The 18,213-nt window shown below is 33.7% G+C and overlaps 3 protein-coding genes and 1 long non-coding RNA gene across 12 annotated transcripts; 1 reads left to right on the forward strand and 3 right to left on the reverse strand.

Annotated features, from left to right (window-relative positions):
* Window positions 1-792: 792 nt before the first annotated feature.
* LOC122537691 lies at window positions 793-6,023 on the reverse strand. 2 transcript variants are annotated; one of them, XM_043671076.1, is made up of 6 exons: window positions 5,805-6,023; window positions 5,077-5,178; window positions 4,862-5,017; window positions 4,398-4,785; window positions 4,138-4,251; window positions 793-4,062 (listed from the first exon to the last, which is right to left on the reverse strand). In XM_043671076.1, the coding sequence occupies exons 1-6, from the start codon at window positions 5,862-5,864 to the stop codon at window positions 806-808; spliced, it is 4,077 nt and encodes a 1,358-aa protein (XP_043527011.1). In that variant the 5' UTR covers window positions 5,865-6,023; the 3' UTR covers window positions 793-805. The 2 variants fall into 2 exon arrangements, with proteins under 2 accessions (XP_043527011.1, XP_043527012.1); XM_043671077.1 differs by having other exon boundaries at window positions 793-4,059; window positions 5,805-6,022.
* Window positions 6,024-7,110: 1,087 nt separating this feature from the next.
* LOC122537676 (oocyte zinc finger protein XlCOF7.1-like) lies at window positions 7,111-12,701 on the reverse strand. 4 transcript variants are annotated; one of them, XM_043671054.1, is made up of 4 exons: window positions 12,187-12,440; window positions 11,910-12,014; window positions 9,774-10,601; window positions 7,111-9,601 (listed from the first exon to the last, which is right to left on the reverse strand). In XM_043671054.1, the coding sequence occupies exons 2-4, from the start codon at window positions 11,980-11,982 to the stop codon at window positions 8,925-8,927; spliced, it is 1,578 nt and encodes a 525-aa protein (XP_043526989.1). In that variant the 5' UTR covers window positions 11,983-12,014; window positions 12,187-12,440; the 3' UTR covers window positions 7,111-8,924. The 4 variants fall into 4 exon arrangements, with proteins under 4 accessions (XP_043526989.1, XP_043526988.1, XP_043526987.1 ...); XM_043671053.1 differs by having other exon boundaries at window positions 11,910-12,071; XM_043671052.1 differs by having other exon boundaries at window positions 11,910-12,087.
* LOC122537679 lies at window positions 9,526-15,917 on the forward strand. 2 transcript variants are annotated; one of them, XR_006308674.1, is made up of 5 exons: window positions 9,526-9,644; window positions 11,769-11,955; window positions 13,358-14,677; window positions 14,800-15,174; window positions 15,286-15,917. It is a non-coding gene; the product is annotated as an uncharacterized LOC122537679 (long non-coding RNA). The 2 variants fall into 2 exon arrangements; XR_006308675.1 differs by lacking the exons at window positions 9,526-9,644; window positions 11,769-11,955 and adding an exon at window positions 13,071-13,214.
* Window positions 12,907-14,511, reverse strand: LOC122537678. 4 transcript variants are annotated; one of them, XR_006308673.1, is made up of 3 exons: window positions 13,714-13,842; window positions 13,483-13,574; window positions 13,208-13,404 (listed from the first exon to the last, which is right to left on the reverse strand). XR_006308673.1 is itself a non-coding variant. In XM_043671055.1 (2 exons), the coding sequence occupies exons 1-2, from the start codon at window positions 14,509-14,511 to the stop codon at window positions 12,907-12,909; spliced, it is 549 nt and encodes a 182-aa protein (XP_043526990.1). The 4 variants fall into 4 exon arrangements, 1 of the variants encoding a protein (XP_043526990.1); XM_043671055.1 differs by lacking the exons at window positions 13,208-13,404; window positions 13,483-13,574; window positions 13,714-13,842 and adding exons at window positions 12,907-13,034; window positions 14,091-14,511; XR_006308671.1 differs by lacking the exons at window positions 13,208-13,404; window positions 13,714-13,842 and adding an exon at window positions 12,920-13,034 and having other exon boundaries at window positions 13,483-13,578.
* Window positions 15,918-18,213: the final 2,296 nt, after the last annotated feature.

The raw sequence follows: 18,213 nt of genomic DNA on the forward strand, positions 1-18,213 counted from the left end.
TTAAATTACGCTATTTTTTTAAGTTTGTATTGTAGTTTGCTTTTTTTATTAATTTTATATATAATTGTGTACATAACTGTATATGTTTTGTAATGTTTTCTATTATGAAAATTTTTGTGAATATGTTAAATATTTTTTATTTATAAAAATTCACATTCCAATATGTTTCAAATATTTTTATTATATGTATATAAATAATGTATATAACATAATCATATATGTAATTTCAAATTTTACCACTTATCTAAAGACTGGTAAAGTTAGATAATGAGAGCTTTTCTGTATGATACCTGATATTTATATTTATAATTTTTGCGTTGTTTGTAAAATAAGGTCTAAAAAATCATGAATGTATCTATATCTATATTATAGAAAAGTTAATGTATTAATTTTAAGTAGAAAAATTATTTAAATTTACATCTGACTATAATAAATTTAAAAAATTCATCATAATCATATATATTTATTAATTGATGTAATTCATATCTAAAGGCGAAGAGAAATTGGAAATCTTTTATTTGTTTAATATATATTTTATTCATAAAAGAAGATAGATATTAAAATTTAATGTAGCATCAAATAGTACCTCAATAAAAATGATATGTAGTATGTATATGTAAAAGAAACAGTAGAAATATGATTACATTCATAAGATGTATGAATGGTCGTTAATACAAAGATAAACAAAAATAATCCAAATTATAATAAAAAAATATGTCTAATATTAGTAAAGTATAAAATAATCTATGAATAAAACTAAGTCTTTTTAAACAATAAAAAAAGGTTCCAAAGTTAATATCACCATCTAACATTTTATAGGAGTACCGTCGGAATATGTCGGCATTTTTGGTTTACAAATTTTTGTTCTACCATTAGAACCATATACAATATTACAAGAGAATGTAAAATATCCACAAGTTGAACTTTTGGTGTAATAGCGATGTTCATATTTTCTTGGTGAATTTCTACCATTCAGTTTACCAGTAACACTGTTTGTTACTGTATAATAACTTGGTTTCATTGGTGTATTAGAAATAGATTTTGCATATTCTTTTGAAGTTCGATTTTGGATTTGTGGAAAATTATTTTTTTGTTTTTCTTCAGATGCAACTTGACTTTTTATTAATCTTTCATGACTAGTTTTAAGAGATCTAATTTCTGAGATGGGTGATTTGTTTTCATTAGTCATATTTGGTTCCTTTGGAACTAGAGAAACTGTTTGAGATTGAGACTTTCCATCACCATGAGCAATAGTTTCATCACCAGCTACTGATATTACTCTACTCCGAAAACCAGGTGGTATAGTATATCTTGATAATGATTGCCTAGGTTGCAGGACATCACCAACTTGTGGTGCATTTGTATCTTGTTTCACATGAGTATCATATTGACTTCCAGTTGCAACATGTAATGTTTGCGATTGATAGTTACTATTATTTTGTTCTGCAGCATAAATTTTTGAAATCTTCGGATTTATTGAAGTTTGAAATGATGATATATCATAATCTTCGCTATTATATTCTTCTTCATAATCATATGCTGTATCATCCAATTGAGACTTTTCAATAGATTGATCTGATTTATTAGTCATGTTTTGCGAATCTGTTGGTTTGGTAAAAATTCTTCTTTGGGAACTAGAACTCGTTTGTAAACCTTGTTGAGATTGATTATATTCATTACCTGCATTCGAAGATGTATTTGTTCCTTCACTATTATTCTTTTGTACAATTTGTGCTCCATTAGATGGTTTAAATGATTTAAACAGCTCAGTATCTGTAAGATTGAAATTGAATGGTTTTCTAGAAGCTGCTGCACCAGATCCTGACCCCGCTTGTGCAGCACCAGTGTAAGTAATTCCATATTGGAAAGATCCTTCAAGTTGAGATTGGGACTGTCCAGTATACGTTCCACTTTGAGCAGACGCTGTTCCACCACCGTGGAATGGTTTCAAATATTTTTCAACTTTTTCATCTGTCTTAAGATATGGTTGAAAACCAATTTGAGCTTGACTCGAAGTATTTCCCTCGCCATTTGCTTGAGCGTCTGCCATTCCACCTTTTGAGCTTGCTTGTACTTGAGAATTTGTACCATGATTCCAACCACTGCTTTGTGCACCTGTTGTTGTAGCACCTAATTCTGAGTTTAATTGAACTTGTGCTTGACTTTTTCCATAACCACCAATTCCTTGAGCATTGCTTACTGTACTTTCTTTACCACCATTAATTTCTGTTTGTGCACTTTTATTAGTATCAGTACTACCAGCTTGGGCTGAGAATGATCCAGAACCGGTATAACTACCTGTTATCTGAGAGTGAGCTGTACCTTGTCCAAATTTTCCTTGAGCTGATGCACTTGCCTGCGTGCCTGAATCTGTTTGTTTTACAGAACTAGATGCTTGAGAATTAGAGTTATCACTTTCTGTAGGCAAAAGGCTTCCTGATTGTTGATAATATTGAGGACCTTCTCCAATATTTGATGTAGCTCCTATATTGGATGGATAGTGTATACCAGGATATTGTTTAGCTTGTGTTGGGTATTGTCCAATTATTTGTCCTGTAAGATCTGAAGTCCCTTTTTCTTGCCATCTTGAAGTGTCAGGATATTGTCCTTGCAATGTACTTCCTTGAAAAACGTCTCTTGTGCCATCAAGATTGCTTCTAGTAATATCACCAGTTGGAACTCTGATAGATGGTCCAGGTATAATAACTCTATCAGTTTCTTTATTTGGTATTATTTTTTTTGGATAATGTATAGTTTCCCTTAATTGATTTGCTGGTGGTGAAATACCACCGTAATAAACACCTGTATTATCTATGGGAAAAGTTCCTGGTGTACCAATATTATGATATATATCACTTGTGCTAGTAGGATAAGTTCTCTCACCAAAAAATTGTGTAGGAATTTGCCCATTGGCATACACTTTAGCATCTACAATTGCTTTTGAATTTGTTATAATTTTATCAGAAACAAATTCTCTTGTATCTGGTACAATACCAACTCTACTAGGATAAACTACAGCACCTCCAGGTAACCCTGGAGGATAACTAACACTATCACCAGTTGTAGTACCAGGTACACTTTTTGGTTGACTTGCACCATTAGTTACAGTGCCTGCAGGGTAAACTATACCACCACCAGTTATAGGTACATGTCCTGGGTACGCTACACCACTACCAATTATAGTTCCAGGAACACTTCCAGTGTAAACTGTACCACTACCAGTTGCAATACCAGATACACCTGCAGGATAAGCTACACCACCATCCGTTATAGTACTAGGTACACTTCCAGGGTAAGCTACACTACCAGTTGTTGTAATTCTATGTATACTTCCAGGATAAGCTACACCACCAGCTGTTGTAATACCAGGTACACTTTCAGGGTAAACTGTACCAGTTGCAATACTAGGTACACCTGCAGGGTAAACTACACTACCAGTTGTAGCACCAGGTATGCTTCCAGGATAAAGAGGTGTACCACTACCAATTGTAGTACCAGATACACCTGTAGGGTAAGATACACCACCTGTTGTTGTACCAGGTATACTTCCAGGGTAAGTTATACCACCACCTGATATTCTTTCAGGGTAAATTGCACCATTAGTAACTGCACCAGTTGTAGTACCACTTCCAGGGTAAACTGTACCACTACTAGTCACAGCAGGTACACCTCCAGGGTAAATTGCATCACCACTTGTTCTAGTACTAGGTATATCTCCAGGGTAAGCTATATCATCACCTCTTGCACCTCCAAGTGTACTTCCAGGTATAACTGCAGGATAAGCTATACTTGTCTTAGTACCTGGTATACCTGCAGAATAAGATGCAGTTCCACCAGTTCCAATACTAGGTATACCACCAGGATGTATTACTGGATGTACTCTACCATCAGTTGTGGTATCAAATATACTTCCAGGAATTTTACCACCAGTAATACTAGGTACAGTACCCAGATTAGACATATCTCGAGCTGTGCTAGCAGGTATTCTGCTAGGATAAGTTGTATCTATTCCAGAAGTAATCACACCAGGATATCTAATAGTATCACTTGGTTGTTTAACTGCTGAAAAATTGTTGATATAGTTTATCTGTTTTATTCATTATGTTTTGTTTTCTTTTCTAGCAGCATTTACAATACCTGGTAATTGAATGTATTTATCTGGAACATTTTCACCAGTATATTTTGAACAATCTTCACATCCGGTACTACCCAGTGACATACTTTGTGCTTGTCCCATACCATAGGTTCCAGCTAAAAATGTATTATAATTTCATACAATAATATAATTTATATATAGTATATTTATATATAGTATTTATATATAGTATTTATATATAGTATCATATAATTAATTATTAATATATATTGTATTGTACAATGTTTTCTTAAATACGCACTAACAACTGCACGAGAAGATTGTTGAGTAGCTTCAGCTTCGGCTTTGCCTTCTTTTTGTTCACTATTACCAATACTTAAATATTGAGACTGTGTTTGTCCTTGAAATTTTCCTGGAGATAGTTGTACTTGACGACGCAAACGATCTTGTTTAAAGTTTTTATTAAGTTTTTGCCTTTCTTCAAGCGCGATTTGTCTCTTAGCTCGACTTATTAATGGTGTTAGAAGTATATCAGCTACTCTTCTTGTGACAATAGCATTTTCGTCGAAAGGAAGAATATTGAAAAAAGGATCTGTCGTTTGGTCGATTATTGGAATAGTTTTTTGTAGTAAAATAATTTTCCGTCCATTACAGAAATCAACAATTCTACCTCCTGCAATTTGCCATGCCTACAGAAAGTAAATTATTTTTTGTGCTAAACAAATAATTTAATGATGATAATCAAACATATCTATCTGGTGTCACCTCAAATTTTGTCAATTCATTTGGTGTACAAAGAATTTTTGATGTTTGCTTTTGTTGTACAATTTCAATTTCTGAATGTTTTTTTGTAGTGGCATTGTCTTCTAATTTCTCTATGTAGCAATTATTTTTTTTTCTATCTTTATATGCTCTAAAATGCTAGAAATGAAAATTAGAAAATATCGTTTGTAATTTTAGTGAATAAAAATATTCCTTACCGTTTCGTGATCGGTAAATGTCCATTGCTTTCTTATTAAATATTTGCCAAACTCTGGTATTTCAAAATCATCGTAGATAGAGCGGTCAAAGCGTTTTTTTTCCTATAAATAAAGAAAAAGAAGTATTAATAAACGAATTAGTAAGATTAAAAAAATACACAGGACGTTGTTATAATTTTCATATATATTAATTTTCTCAAAATATTTTTTAATAAATCTTATTTAAATCGTTTTTTAGTAACGTAAAAATTGATAATATTTTGTAAAAAAGGACAAAAAAAGAAATTAAAAAGAAAAAAATAAAACTAATTGAATAAAAAAATTAGAAATAGGTCGAGTTAATTTCCTATCAACTTATCTTGCGAACTTTGATCTTCAAATCTTTAATTTCTCAAATAACTGGACCTATATTAGTATATAATTTATATTAAAAATTGAGTTTTAATTGAATTGAAAAAAATACACAAATAAATTTATGAATTATTCAATATAATAAATGATATATCTTTTTTATTATCTGATTTAAATGTTGATATATTTCATGATAAACTGCAATATATTGTTTTGTCAATAATTTGAGAAGAAATATACATAATTAGGCATGTAGATATATTTATTCCTTTTATAAATATTTTTAAGAATGTTTTGAAGTAAATTGATTAAAAGCAAATAATTTAAAAAGTAAGAAATTAAAAAATTTAATTAAAGAACAATAGGTGATAACTTACATAGTACCTCGAGAGTACCGATCCCAAGAAGAAAATCAAGATGACAAGGATCAGTCGCATAGCTCCAGTTTACTTCGGGGCCTCCGTTGCGAGCTTCTATTTGACAGTAGTCCTAGTAAATTCATTCGTCGATTCCCACCGAATATGTAGTACCTCTTTTCTGTTCTTCTTCTTCGGCTTACTTATGCTCGATCTCGCAAAGAGATCAAGAAACACAAGGATTTGGATTAAAGCGAAGGAGGGGGAACAGTTTGATAGGGGAAATTCTAAGAAGCATGGATATATAAATCGTGATATGGAATATGTCTGCAGTCTTATAAGCATTACGTTATCTTATGTCGTCTTATGATGTCCGGATCTTCTTACCGGAATGTTTTTAGAAGCATTTTTATGTCTTTATAATAATAATAAATATAGTTGGATAATGTTTAAATCGTAAGAAGAAATATTGGCAATAAAAGATAAATAAGAATTTAGACAATTGTATCTAATTTGTATTTTTTAAATATCTATTTACTCGAAAATCTATTTCATTAATTGTTATCAATTAGTTACTCCAAATTTTCATTAAAAAGAATTATTTATATTATTATAAAAGAATATGTATTAACAATTATTATGATAATATATGCATTATTTCTTTTATTTTTAATACTTTTGATTTATTCGCTAATGTCATCTTAAGATAATACCCTCTTTTTGCTATTATTTTGCTATTATTGCACGTAGCATTTAGATGATATTCCTATTTATGCAATATTACTCTTAGATTAGAGCAATCTATTTTACCATACCATTTCGTTTCTCTACTTTCCAAGACGCAAATATCTTTTTAATCGTACACGATATCGCCTAAAGTCAGTTTATGTTACCATCATCGACTGACTAAGATAGATGTGTTCCCCTTCATTGCCCTAATTATGAACTTCAATCTATTTAGTAAATACAGCAAGTCGTTGTTGCTTTGCTTCGAACCGTTATTAAACTATCGCACAGTTCATCAGTAATAGAAAAAGTTGGAGTAAAAAGAAAGTAAATTTGAATAGAGTGCTTAATGTAAGTTACTCGTACGCTACAATTATATTAATACGTATTACATAGCTATCCAATTTGCAAGCTCTGTGAAACAATATTTTATTATTAATATTTTCTTTAAAAATGCTCCTTAAAAATGCTCCTTTTATTTTTCTTTTTTTCCGTTATAAAGAAATAAGAAAACTATAAATGGAAAATAAAAATTAATAAGTTAAAATGTAAGCAAACTAGAAAAGGTTTTGTAAAAATATTATACAGACTTACAGGTATATGTAGCTATACATATATTTTTTTTATTTTAATAAACAAAACTTGCACAATTTGTAAAAAAGTTGGTAAAATGTTTGCTTAGGCACTCCAATGTATAAATGGTACATTACATATATACGTAAAACAACAATACATTACAACTGCATTAATTATTGTGATAATCTAACTATTAACATATAATGTAAGGAATGCTATTTACAATATGTGATTTTATATGATTATACAACGTAATATGTATTACATTTTGGATGTAATTTAATGTTCTACGTTTGATCATAATAAATTGATGACTAGGATACATGTACTTTTTGATTTCCGGTTACTACAAGTACATGTTCTAATATATGAGTTTACTGTGAAAAAATGGATAAATTACGTGAAATCTTTATTATAAAAACCGCCGCTATTCAATTTTTTGTGCAACCATTGCTATGTAAGTTTCTATTTCAGACTAGAGAAGTAATTTTGTTTCTATTAAATCATCATCAAACTAATTATACAGAAAAATTGATAAATAGTAATGAGAGATACGTGTGAACTATTTTATGTTTGTATTAAGGAAAATTCAACGGATTGCGCTTAGAATAGCAAAGCGGATTAGACTAGTTTACACTCATATCGTTACCGACGATCGATAACGCATCGAAAACAAAGAAAAGTTCTTAATTACATATTACGACACCAGAGAGCCATTAGATTGCATATGGCCGCTAGTTCCGTACGAAAACTCGAATCACAGACGATACGCGTTCGTATTTAAAAACGCGATTAATGTGAAGGAAAATTACATTTGTCCACATTATTTGCCGTTTTCCACTTACTTTATACACTTCGAATATAATTATAATTCAAATTTGATTACCCTTATTAAATATATGGTTCAATATGAACGCATAACATAAATTTTAAACAAGGCACTGTAAAGTTACAAATTCTCAAAAACGTGATCTCTTATACAAAAATTACTCGGAATAAAAATAGTTCTATCTTTTTTCTTTTTATTTATTTTTTTAGTATTTCATAATTATATGAGTATCTATAATTCGATTGATATTCATTAGCAATCTACACTTTAATATACTGTTAGTTTTAAATCTTATTAAATCAAAAGAAATTTTTAGCTGCCTAGAGAAGAGCATGGAAAATTTAGAAGAGCATCGATGCAATTAATACTAAGGTAAATATGTATATAGGCACTGCAATTCACTTTAAATTAATAAATTACTTTTGTTTCTTAATACAATGCTTGATATGTCTTTAGAAAATTGTAACTACGTATTAATAGTATTTAAGGCACAACACTAGAAATTGATAATTTATAATTTTATCGTTAATATGTCTATGTGCTAGATGGTCCCTAATTAGGAAGGTGCATGGAACAATATTTGTGACGTAAGTAATCTCTATAATATTTCTTATGTTCGTTGAACTTGTTCCAAAATTGATTCTATATATATTTACTATATAAAAATGGGTATTTGCATTGCATAAAATTTCAAATGTTTTCCGTCAAAACTTAACGAACTTATCTTAATATTGACATTAAGGAATGACACTAGTTACTAGCAAGTAATTACGTCTTTGTATCTCTACGAAACGATTATTTAATTATTCATATTTTTTGATTTGAATGGTAGTTTCTTTATGCTTGTGATACACATTCGAGTCCAGAGATTAACCGTCAGTGAATATAAAATAATCTTTGGCATACTCATGTACAATAATATTGCTATCGTTACTTGATAGAAATACTTGCCGTAGTTTTGTTTTAGTGTTTTGGACAAATGTTCTTCTTTTCTTCGATGTGCGATTATTTTATGCGATAGCTAAATTAAGTGTCATCGTTGTCGGCTGGGAAAATGTGGAAGATCTCGTAGGATCGGAAAACTCATAGCTGCTAGAAGAGTTTTGGCTATCGTTGTTGAAGCGACTGAGATGTTCTGGATTAGGTGATATGACGGAAGTTCTAATAACCATTCTGGACACACACTCTGGATTTTTCGTTGTATTATCAGATGTTTTCCTCTCACGTTCTTCGCTTGGAGTTTTCTCTCTGAAGAAACGTTTCGATGGCGGAGATACTGTGGATTCGTCCGGAACTCTGGTATGTCTAATAATCGCGGAAAATGCCGAAGATGAATTCTTTTGGTCGCGATTGAGACTTAGGCGAGGAACGATAACGCTAGTAGGTGATGCCGTGACGCACGACGTTGTTTGTATTCTACTTAAAGAAGATGGTGGTGAGCAGGATTTTGTTGATGATAATGTTACTTTTTGATCATTCCCATCGATTTTATCCGTAGATGATCGATGATGTGCCCTCATACACGATGATTCTTCATGTTTGTAGAGATATGACTTCAAAGCAAATGCTTTACCGCAGCGACCGCACACATATGGCTTGGTGTTTGAGTGCGTTTGTATGTGGGCGCGTAAATTTGATTTGTCAGCAAACGCTTTATTGCAGATCGTACATTTAAATGGTTTCTCACCTAGTGTAGGAAAGAGAAACGTCATCGAATTACATAATAACAGGTAATTATGTATTTGATATATATTGATGTAATATTGATATAATCGATATATTTGTGTATCTTAGTGGTTATGTAACACACAATTCACTCTATCAGCGAGATATGATGATATTTTTATACAAATTCTCACCTGTATGAGTACGTATGTGTCCCTGCAGAAGCCATGGTCTCGAGAAACACTTGCCGCAATAATGGCACTTGCATCCCTGGTTATGCGTTCTAACATGCATACTGAATGCAGGCATACTAACATAGACTTTATCGCAATGTGGACATCTTCTAGCTTTCTTGTCTCCGAGAGATCTATGCGTTTGTCGATGTCTGGCTAGATTCGAGGATGTGGAGTACTTCTTTCCACAATCAGGACATTCGTGATCCTCATTATCTTCGGATTTCGACGCCTCCGTTGAAGTTGAGGTCGTTCTTCGGTTTTGGGAGATTGTCGAGGATGTTGATTGAATTGATTCTAATTCAGCTTTGTCAAGTGAATTCTCAGCTTCGAGACTTCGATGTTCCTCTTGCAAGTGATGAGAATGAGGCGGAACGTGGATGCCTAAAACTGTATTTCTTTCCGAACAATTCTGCAAAATCTCACGTTCGCACTCGATTCTCTCGAAGAAGATCCTCGTTCTTTCACCAAGCGTCTGCTCATCTTCGAGGGTTCCTGGATGATCTCGAAATTGTAATTCTTGCTGTTTTGTTCGTGGTGTTACCATTCTGCCGCATTTGTCCGAAAATTGAGCACACCTTGGCGAAGCTGGTTGCTGATAAATCACGTTATTGGGATGAATCAGTGTACCAGCGGCTGCGGCTAAGCTCACTTCTGCCAATTTCGTGAGATTGTATAATTCCTCGGGACATTCTGATGATGTCTCGCTACCGCATTCACTCGCACCGTCAGAAGTTGGATGGTTTCCGCTGTAATCGGCCAATCTTACGCCTCTTTCAGGACTAAAATCTATGACAAATAAAAAAAAGTTATATTTATTATTGGTCACTTTTACTCTCTTACAAGATATTTTTATAATTATGTCCTAAGTTTAAATTTTATTATTGTGTCAGATAATAAAATTGAAGAAAGTTCAAAATTTTGCACGTGGAAACATTTATCATCGTTAGCGGAGATTCCTACGATTTCAATGCGTTTTGGCGGATGTCCAACGAAAATCTCGTGATCGAACTAAAAGAACTTCCAATTGATAGTTTGATTTCGTTGCGGCTGTTTTGTAATTAGTCATATTTCCGCATTCTTATTATGCAATAAGAAAATTATGTCCTACCGGCTCATTTTTTTATAATTTTTAGGTAGTTCGTATATCACAAATCATTCTCTTTGCTTGAAACAGGTGGCACGACTTCGCATCTATTAACAGAAGCTTGTAGGAAAATTCCGTTTAAAGAAGAAGAACAGAGGATTTATTATTTATTTAATTTATTTAATTTTTAACTTTTATAACGAATTTGATTTATACTTTACGTATTTAAATCGTAAATTGTGATAAACAAAGAGATCCATATTTATGACTCTGAATTCGTGAAACACGAAGCACCTTTACGAATATACCGTCTGCTCTTTGAAGAGAACAGAAATAGAATAGTTATCTTTTTCTCTCTCTGTCTTCCGATTGTCTCTATTTTTCTTTCTTTATTTAATCTTCGTATTTTCTGCGTACTTCTATATACACATATATGTGTATTTTGTATGAAAGTTTTCGAAGGGTTGACGGCATCGCGACGGTATGAGTCGTGTCAATTTCGTGACGCACTTAACGTCTCCTATTCTTAAATCTACACGATGTACCACCTTAATCATGAAGCAATGACCAGCAAATTCTCTTGGCTTCTGCTCAAAAGCTTTGATTGACGAGATCGACGTAAGCGGTGCGGAAATTTCGCTTACACCGATCAAGTGCCTACATTTACGTTTCCGGGGTGTTAATATTGCCATTAATGGAACTTTTACCATGTTTAACGCACCTATTTTTGAGATTTTGACGAATTACTGGTGATGGAAAGTTTTTGAATGAAATTGAAAATAAAACGGCAAAAAATTGAGAAAAGTTGAGAAATTGAAAAATTATACAAAGTCGAACTGAAGATGAATAAAAAATAACAATTTTTACAGACTCTTTGCGAATGTTTATCGACGAAAGGAACACAATGATACCAGCGAACTTATTTTTAAAACGAAGCTACAGCAAGATGAAAAAAGAAAAAAACCTCTGGCACGGGACAAATGATGAATATTTGAGAAGACAGGACGTACCTCTTCCGGATCCATTGAACTCTTCTTCGACTCCGTTGTATCGTCGGTGAGTGATTAGAAATGCCCTCGGCATTTTCTCTCTTATTGCAATTCGTCTTCTTCTCTCTATTTGATTGTCTCAATTACACAAACCATACCTTAGATCTGTCTGATCTAACTTCACTGTCACACACGATCACTAATTGTAAGGATTACTTAAGTTCAAAGATATTGTGAACAAATGTTGAACCCTCGACGGTGTCGCGCGGTTTTCGGTAGCCTATCGTGTACCCTGTACCTGTTGCTAAATACAGGGGTGCGTCCGCCTCGAAGATTTCGAACGTAATAGTTGCTCCGGCTAAGATTCGGGACTACATATAGCAGCGTAGCCTCCCTCACCCTCCATCTTCTCTTCGTCATCGTCTTCTTCTTCTTCTTCAGCTGCTGCGCACCGCGTTGCACGCGCTCAGAAGGGTGCCCGACTGGCTCGTGTGTCGCCGCTGCTTCTGTTTGAGTGGTGGCGAAGTGTGCGACCACCGCACATCCGTGTCGCTTTTTCGATTTGAGCGTGGACGGGGGCAATGTTGTGCACGAGTATACGTGCAAGAGATTAATTATTAAAAGCTTGTTACATTGAAACTAATGATGATTCTTGCCCATTATTGTCTTTTTTTTTAAATTTTATTTATACTCGCTTAAGTACTCATTTAAATACTAGTCTAAGACTAGGAATGCGTTAAATTTATTAAAAAACTAGAATGTTTACCTTAGTCACATTTTTTTAAATGTATTTATCGAAAAAAAATGCTTGTGATGTGAATACTTTTTTTTTTAACATTTTCATTCGACATTTAATATTGGATAAATTATCATTAAGAGAAAAGATTATTTTTTAATTTTAAGCTTTAAAAACAATTTTTGTTGTTTGGATGGATTGTTGACAATTGATAATATAATTTTGAACTTTTGAAATAGATGTGGAAATGTAAGATATAATAAACGTTTTCAAGCTAAAAAATTATACCGAGTTTCTTTCAACTAAATTGTTACATGTTCGTAAGAAAGTGTATGAAGATTTATTTTTTCTTTCGACGTGGGTCGAAACACGTGGGGGAAGATAGGCTGGAGGTCTATGTATCCGTTTATCTGTAAAAAATGTCGACCTGTAGCTCACGTGCGGTCACTGAACACTCTGTTCTAATGTAATATTGATGAAGTAGTAAGATCGCAGGAACATGTTCGTATCACTATATTCACTTTAAAAAATTTGATAAGTTATGAAACTTCTGCATATATATCAACAGGTGCAAACATGTAATATAAAATGTAGGTATTAGAGAATTTAGGATCCATTAAACGCGATATGAATTAATACACGAAATCATATACTGTCACTGTTCAGAGAAAGATTTAAATCTAATTTCAATTAACAACACGAATTGAACGTTTCAATGTTACATCATTTTCAGGTTGTCGAATGAAATCGTGTGGATGTTGGAGTCCTAATTTTTGATATCTAAAAGCATTAATTCAAAGTATCGGCAAAAACGAATGTAATGAACGACAGGAAACAGATTATTTAAACGATATTTACTAGTTGGCAAATGAAAGGATAAGCATTCTATTTTTGTGCGAAGCCAGATTTTGTGGGATCTACGGCACGCGTCCAATGTTCATTAACTGCCACTGAACCGAGGAAGGAAAAAAGGAAAGAAACGCGTGTCGTTTAATATGCGGCATCTTTTGACCATCATGACGAACAAACGGAAAAAGTGCAAAGATGGTAGAGATACGATTCATCGAGACACACGGTCTTTTTACTTACGAGATGAGTGAAATTTCCTCGAACTTGATGCTACAAGTATTTTGAGAAAACGATGGAAACCACAGTAACGATATTAAAAATATTATAAAGTTTCGCCGCAAATGATGAGAGAACAGCTGCAATTCTTAAAAATTTCTTACGTTGAAAGTTTCCACACTTATCCCATGGAATTTTTCGAAAATAAACATTATATTTCTATGTCGTAGCGGCTATCATACATTTGCTATCCTTTGCAATGTGTTATTAACATCAGCTTGTTATTAATAAAATAATAAAAATGGCACGTTTATTTCAGACACACTTTATCGATTATATATTCTCCACGATCGTATAATAATATCACGGATGACTTTTCTGATAAAAGTTTTATTAATTACCTTGTTTCTTATCGATGTAATTAAGTGATGAACCACGATAAAGGATTGTTGTATACCTTTTGATATTAAAGTATGTATATGTGATAGAGTCGCATTTAAAACGACTTGCAAAGCGTTTAAAAATGAGAAGGGAAAAATGGAAAGTGAAGTTTTCTGAGTGCAATGCGAGCGGCATTCGTTCATGCAAACGAAGACTATGCAGCGAGAGACTATGCAAGCAGCGGGCTTTTTGGTCGGCGATTGAATGAATGCCACGCGAGTTAGTCAGCGTCGCGGTGCTAAATTCGGCGGACGCCTGGCGTCGATCCAGAAGAACCACCCAGCGCACCAACCTGCTTCTATCCTGTAGCCACCAATGAAACTGCGAGAGCCGTTTTCTTATTTGCTTGCCACCTTCTTTCGTCCCGCGTCGATGTTTCATGATGCTTTTCTTCTGTTCGCTGGGAAGATACGATGCTGAGTGTAAGCTGCATTTATGGATGCTCGTAAATCTAGAGACAACAGGATAATGATTTAGATTTAAATTTTGTAGACTGATATATTTGATTGGCGGACAATAAGACACAAAATATAAAGTATATTATAAGGTTGTATATTATGTATAATATTATTCTTGTATTTTCTAGTCTCTCGTGTTTCGTTCAATTTTTTAGGTTGAATAAATTTCGACATTGACTGATATCTTGATTATTTTTAAAATGATTCGTAGAACAGGTGTCTCGACGATTCTATTGCAATCGCGGTAGTATCGACGTTGGATCTAAAAATAAAGTCACGAGTGTTGAGTATCTCAACTGACGCAACTACAAAATTCGCCAAGCTTTTCTCGGCAACGAATTGCCAGTATCCAAACTTCTACGTGTCATCAAATGTATATGAAGTATAATTCCTCTCGTGGTTTCTATGTTAATAAACCAGTGGACGGGGCGCATCCTACAGGTGCCTGAACGCGTTTCTGATGGAACGCATCGCGTAAAACGCGTATTTTCGGCGCACTTGGAGAAGCTCCAGGTGCGGAGGAGGAAGTATATGTAAGCCGTGATGAGGTAAAGAGAGAAGCTGGGTGGATGTAGTGGTGAAACACGTGCGTAGTAAATTTTTCACAAAAATAAAATACATATTTTTAAAGTTATACACTGCACTATAAATATATTATATATCGTATCAATTGAACATTGTCATATGTCTTTTTCAGTTAAATGACTGAATTAGAGCAAAAAATTGGAGTTACAGACTATTTATATTTCAAAAGATATGGATAAACACTATCCTCAATGGTTATCCAGACTCGTGCCAACGAAGAGAAAAAAAGTATCTCGGAAATTAAGGAAGGGGACTTTTTTGCTCAATAAGGAAAACAGAGTCATTAAGTACAATCCTATTTCGTTTCGATCATTCGGGAAAAAATAAATGTTTCAGTGGGTCGGATACCGTCTCGAAAAGTATCCGGAAACGCCTGGTTCTTCTTATAAATCAGCGTCGGTACACTCCCTCTTTCCACGTCTATGTCATTTAGCAAGAAGTTTTCTGCTAGAAAAAAAAAAAAAGGAAAAAGTACGCGATCGCTATTTAAAAGGCTCGTAGGTGGGTGGCTTTTTAGTTGAAGTATATACCGACGTAGGGAGAGGGCTTCGACTTTGGTCTTCGGCCTCGGTATGGGGTTGCCGTGCTATTTTCAGGCCGGTGGCTCGATGCAGCTGCCGTGTTCTTCGGGTAAATCACCTCTCTTCTATTCCACGGTCACTCACGAGACAAGGTAGAACGTATAGATCGGAATTCTAAATTCACGATTCGAGAATTCGTAAAGGATGACGTATCTTCGTTAATTCTGATGACCGTAATAGAAGATCGTGATAAAAGAAACATAGAACTATCAGAAGTTTTATTGTTTTATCGTTTTATCGTTCCTCGATTTATCGATTTATTTTCTTTTTATACTCTATTAGTTCAACTATTCTAACTTTTCTCTTTTTCCAGTGTTTTTAAAATCTTCCATTACTGACAATTGAAATTTCTCATTTTGAAGTGAGATAATAATTGGCAAAATTGAAAGTTAATAAAAAAAAATATTTTATTTGTGTATAGAACAAATTACTTTGCAAAGATTTTTGTAAAGAGCAAAAGACAATGGAAATAGAAAAATAGAAATGAGAAATAAAAAATAGAAATGAGAAATAAAAAATAGAAATGAGAAATAAAGAACTATTTAATTAATTGCCTCCAGCGAAGGTACAGAGAGAAGTGCGTGCTGGAGAATGGAAGATGTGGATGAAGAAAATGACAAGATTCGAAGATCTTGGCAACGAGCCAGACGAGATTTTCAGCCGTCTACGTGTACTTCTAACTTTCATCTGTATTCTCTTCTAGCTAACGTACACGTCCTCTAGGACCTAGGGTGCAATGACACCGAGTTTTAAATGACAATTTCCTATTTACAGTATGTGAGTCATTGTATGCATAAACTTGTAAAGTATATACTATGTAAATTTGCTCTTATATGAATTCTTAAAATTTCAGTGTATAAAAATCTAAGTTATTAATTTATTAAACTTGTATTGAACATTCCAATCAAAGGAAAACCATCATTCCGTGAATCCCGAGCCACGAAATAAAGATAGAAGAAGAAAAAGGAGAATATTAGAAGGTCAAGAAATGTCGACCGGAACGACCCTTAATTTAGTTTCGGGTGCAAGAAATTAACACAGAGTGGGGATGTCCGTGGAAGTGCTTCTACAAGGGAAGAACACATACGAAGCACGTTGGTTCATGTTTGGAGGAATGTCTTTGGGTATAAAGAGAGACAGTTCCTTCCGGAGACAGCGAACAGCCGCCTGTTTCACCCCTCTCACCCTTCCGATTTGTTCCCTTTCTTTACATCGTTCTTCTTACGATTCATCGTCACATTTTTTGTCATTTGCCTTCTATCAAGAATGAATTCTTACAGGAGTCTTACCAATTTTATTAAAATCAATTAGTATCAAAGTCAATTAGTATATTATTATATATGCGCACCATGCTAAAATAATAATCTAATAATTAGGTTCATGAAAAAAAATACGGAATAATAAAATTTATAAAAAAGATGTAAGTATAATTCAGAAATTAATTGCATACCGATCAGACTGTAAAACTAGCTGGTTTCGCAGGTGGTAAGCAGGCATGCGAATCTAAAAAGGGTCACACACACGAGCACGTGCTCACATTTTGCAAAACCTTTTGAAAGGCAGAGGCGATCAGCTGGCAGTATTCTCTCTTCCTTCCTCCCCCTCCCCCTCTTATCTCTTCCAGCGGCAAGAAAAAAGAATTAAAAAGGATAAAAATGAGCATACACCCCCTTCGTCCGCACCCGCATCCTGTGCCAGAGCACAGTGCTGCTCTCGTAAAAACCGGCCCGTCGGTTTCCATTCAAAATGCGCGAGTCACGAGGGCTCATTCACAAATTTCACGACGAAATTCTACACTCGGCCAGATTGTCTGCGATCTAGAGACAAGCGTATAAGAGCAAGAGCAATCGGAATGTCTTTTTTTTTTAAATCTCTTGTTACTGGATTTAGATATGTTCATGTGATTTTTTTTTTGCAACAAAAGAACCAATATGCTGCATTTATATTATATATACGCTGCGTTTAAATTCATAACCGGAACAGGAATTTATCGAGTGATCAGCTGATTTTATATACTAATATATAAAAATCTTTAAATGATCATAGAAATAAGAACATCTGAAAATTTATGAAAGAAAATAATCAAGATTTGAATTTTAAAAAAAAAACTTCTTTTGCGATCGATATTCTTAACTGATGTTGATGAATGAACATCAACATTAGTACAAATGATATTAGATAGAAACTTCCGTTTATTAATCCATTCCTCATAGAAATATACTTAATGATCATGTAGATTATTGTCTGTTTGAAATCTGAAGAATGTTGATGACTTCCGTCTTCTCCATTAAGCGCTGGGATGAAAAAAGAAAAATGAACCGTTAACGGACCGCCCGGTGCCATTCAATGATTGTTCGACTGAAGTGTCTGTTTTCTGATGGATACATCTCCTCTTGCAGTAGGTGGTTTCTTCCATTGCTCGCAGTACGGACCACGTGCCACGCTAATCTTCACTAGTT

The sequence above is a fragment of the Frieseomelitta varia genome, unplaced genomic scaffold, assembly GCF_011392965.1.
Source record: "Frieseomelitta varia isolate USP_RPSP 00005682 unplaced genomic scaffold, Fvar_1.2 scaffold_924, whole genome shotgun sequence".
In the NCBI taxonomy this organism is placed as follows: domain Eukaryota; kingdom Metazoa; phylum Arthropoda; class Insecta; order Hymenoptera; family Apidae; genus Frieseomelitta; species Frieseomelitta varia.

Excerpts from the sequence above, each read along its gene's own strand:
- LOC122537676 (XM_043671051.1), bottom strand. The coding sequence starts at position 11,982 with ATGCCGAGGGCATTTCTAATCACTCACCGACGATACAACGGAGTCGAA. Across the intron at positions 10,602-11,909 it reads GTTCAATGGATCCGGAAGAG|ATTTTAGTCCTGAAAGAGGC; the intron begins GTACGTCCTGTC and ends TATTTGTCATAG. Across the intron at positions 9,602-9,773 it reads ACACATACGTACTCATACAG|GTGAGAAACCATTTAAATGT; the intron begins GTGAGAATTTGT and ends TTCCTACACTAG.
- LOC122537691 (XM_043671076.1), bottom strand. The coding sequence starts at position 5,864 with ATGCGACTGATCCTTGTCATCTTGATTTTCTTCTTGGGATCGGTACTC. Across the intron at positions 4,786-4,861 it reads ATGAATTGACAAAATTTGAG|GCATGGCAAATTGCAGGAGG; the intron begins GTGACACCAGAT and ends TACTTTCTGTAG. Across the intron at positions 4,252-4,397 it reads ATCTTCTCGTGCAGTTGTTA|CTGGAACCTATGGTATGGGA; the intron begins GTGCGTATTTAA and ends ATACATTTTTAG.
- LOC122537678 (XM_043671055.1), bottom strand. The coding sequence starts at position 14,511 with ATGAAACATCGACGCGGGACGAAAGAAGGTGGCAAGCAAATAAGAAAA. Across the intron at positions 13,035-14,090 it reads TTACATCGATAAGAAACAAG|ATAAACGGATACATAGACCT; the intron begins GTAATTAATAAA and ends CATTTTTTACAG.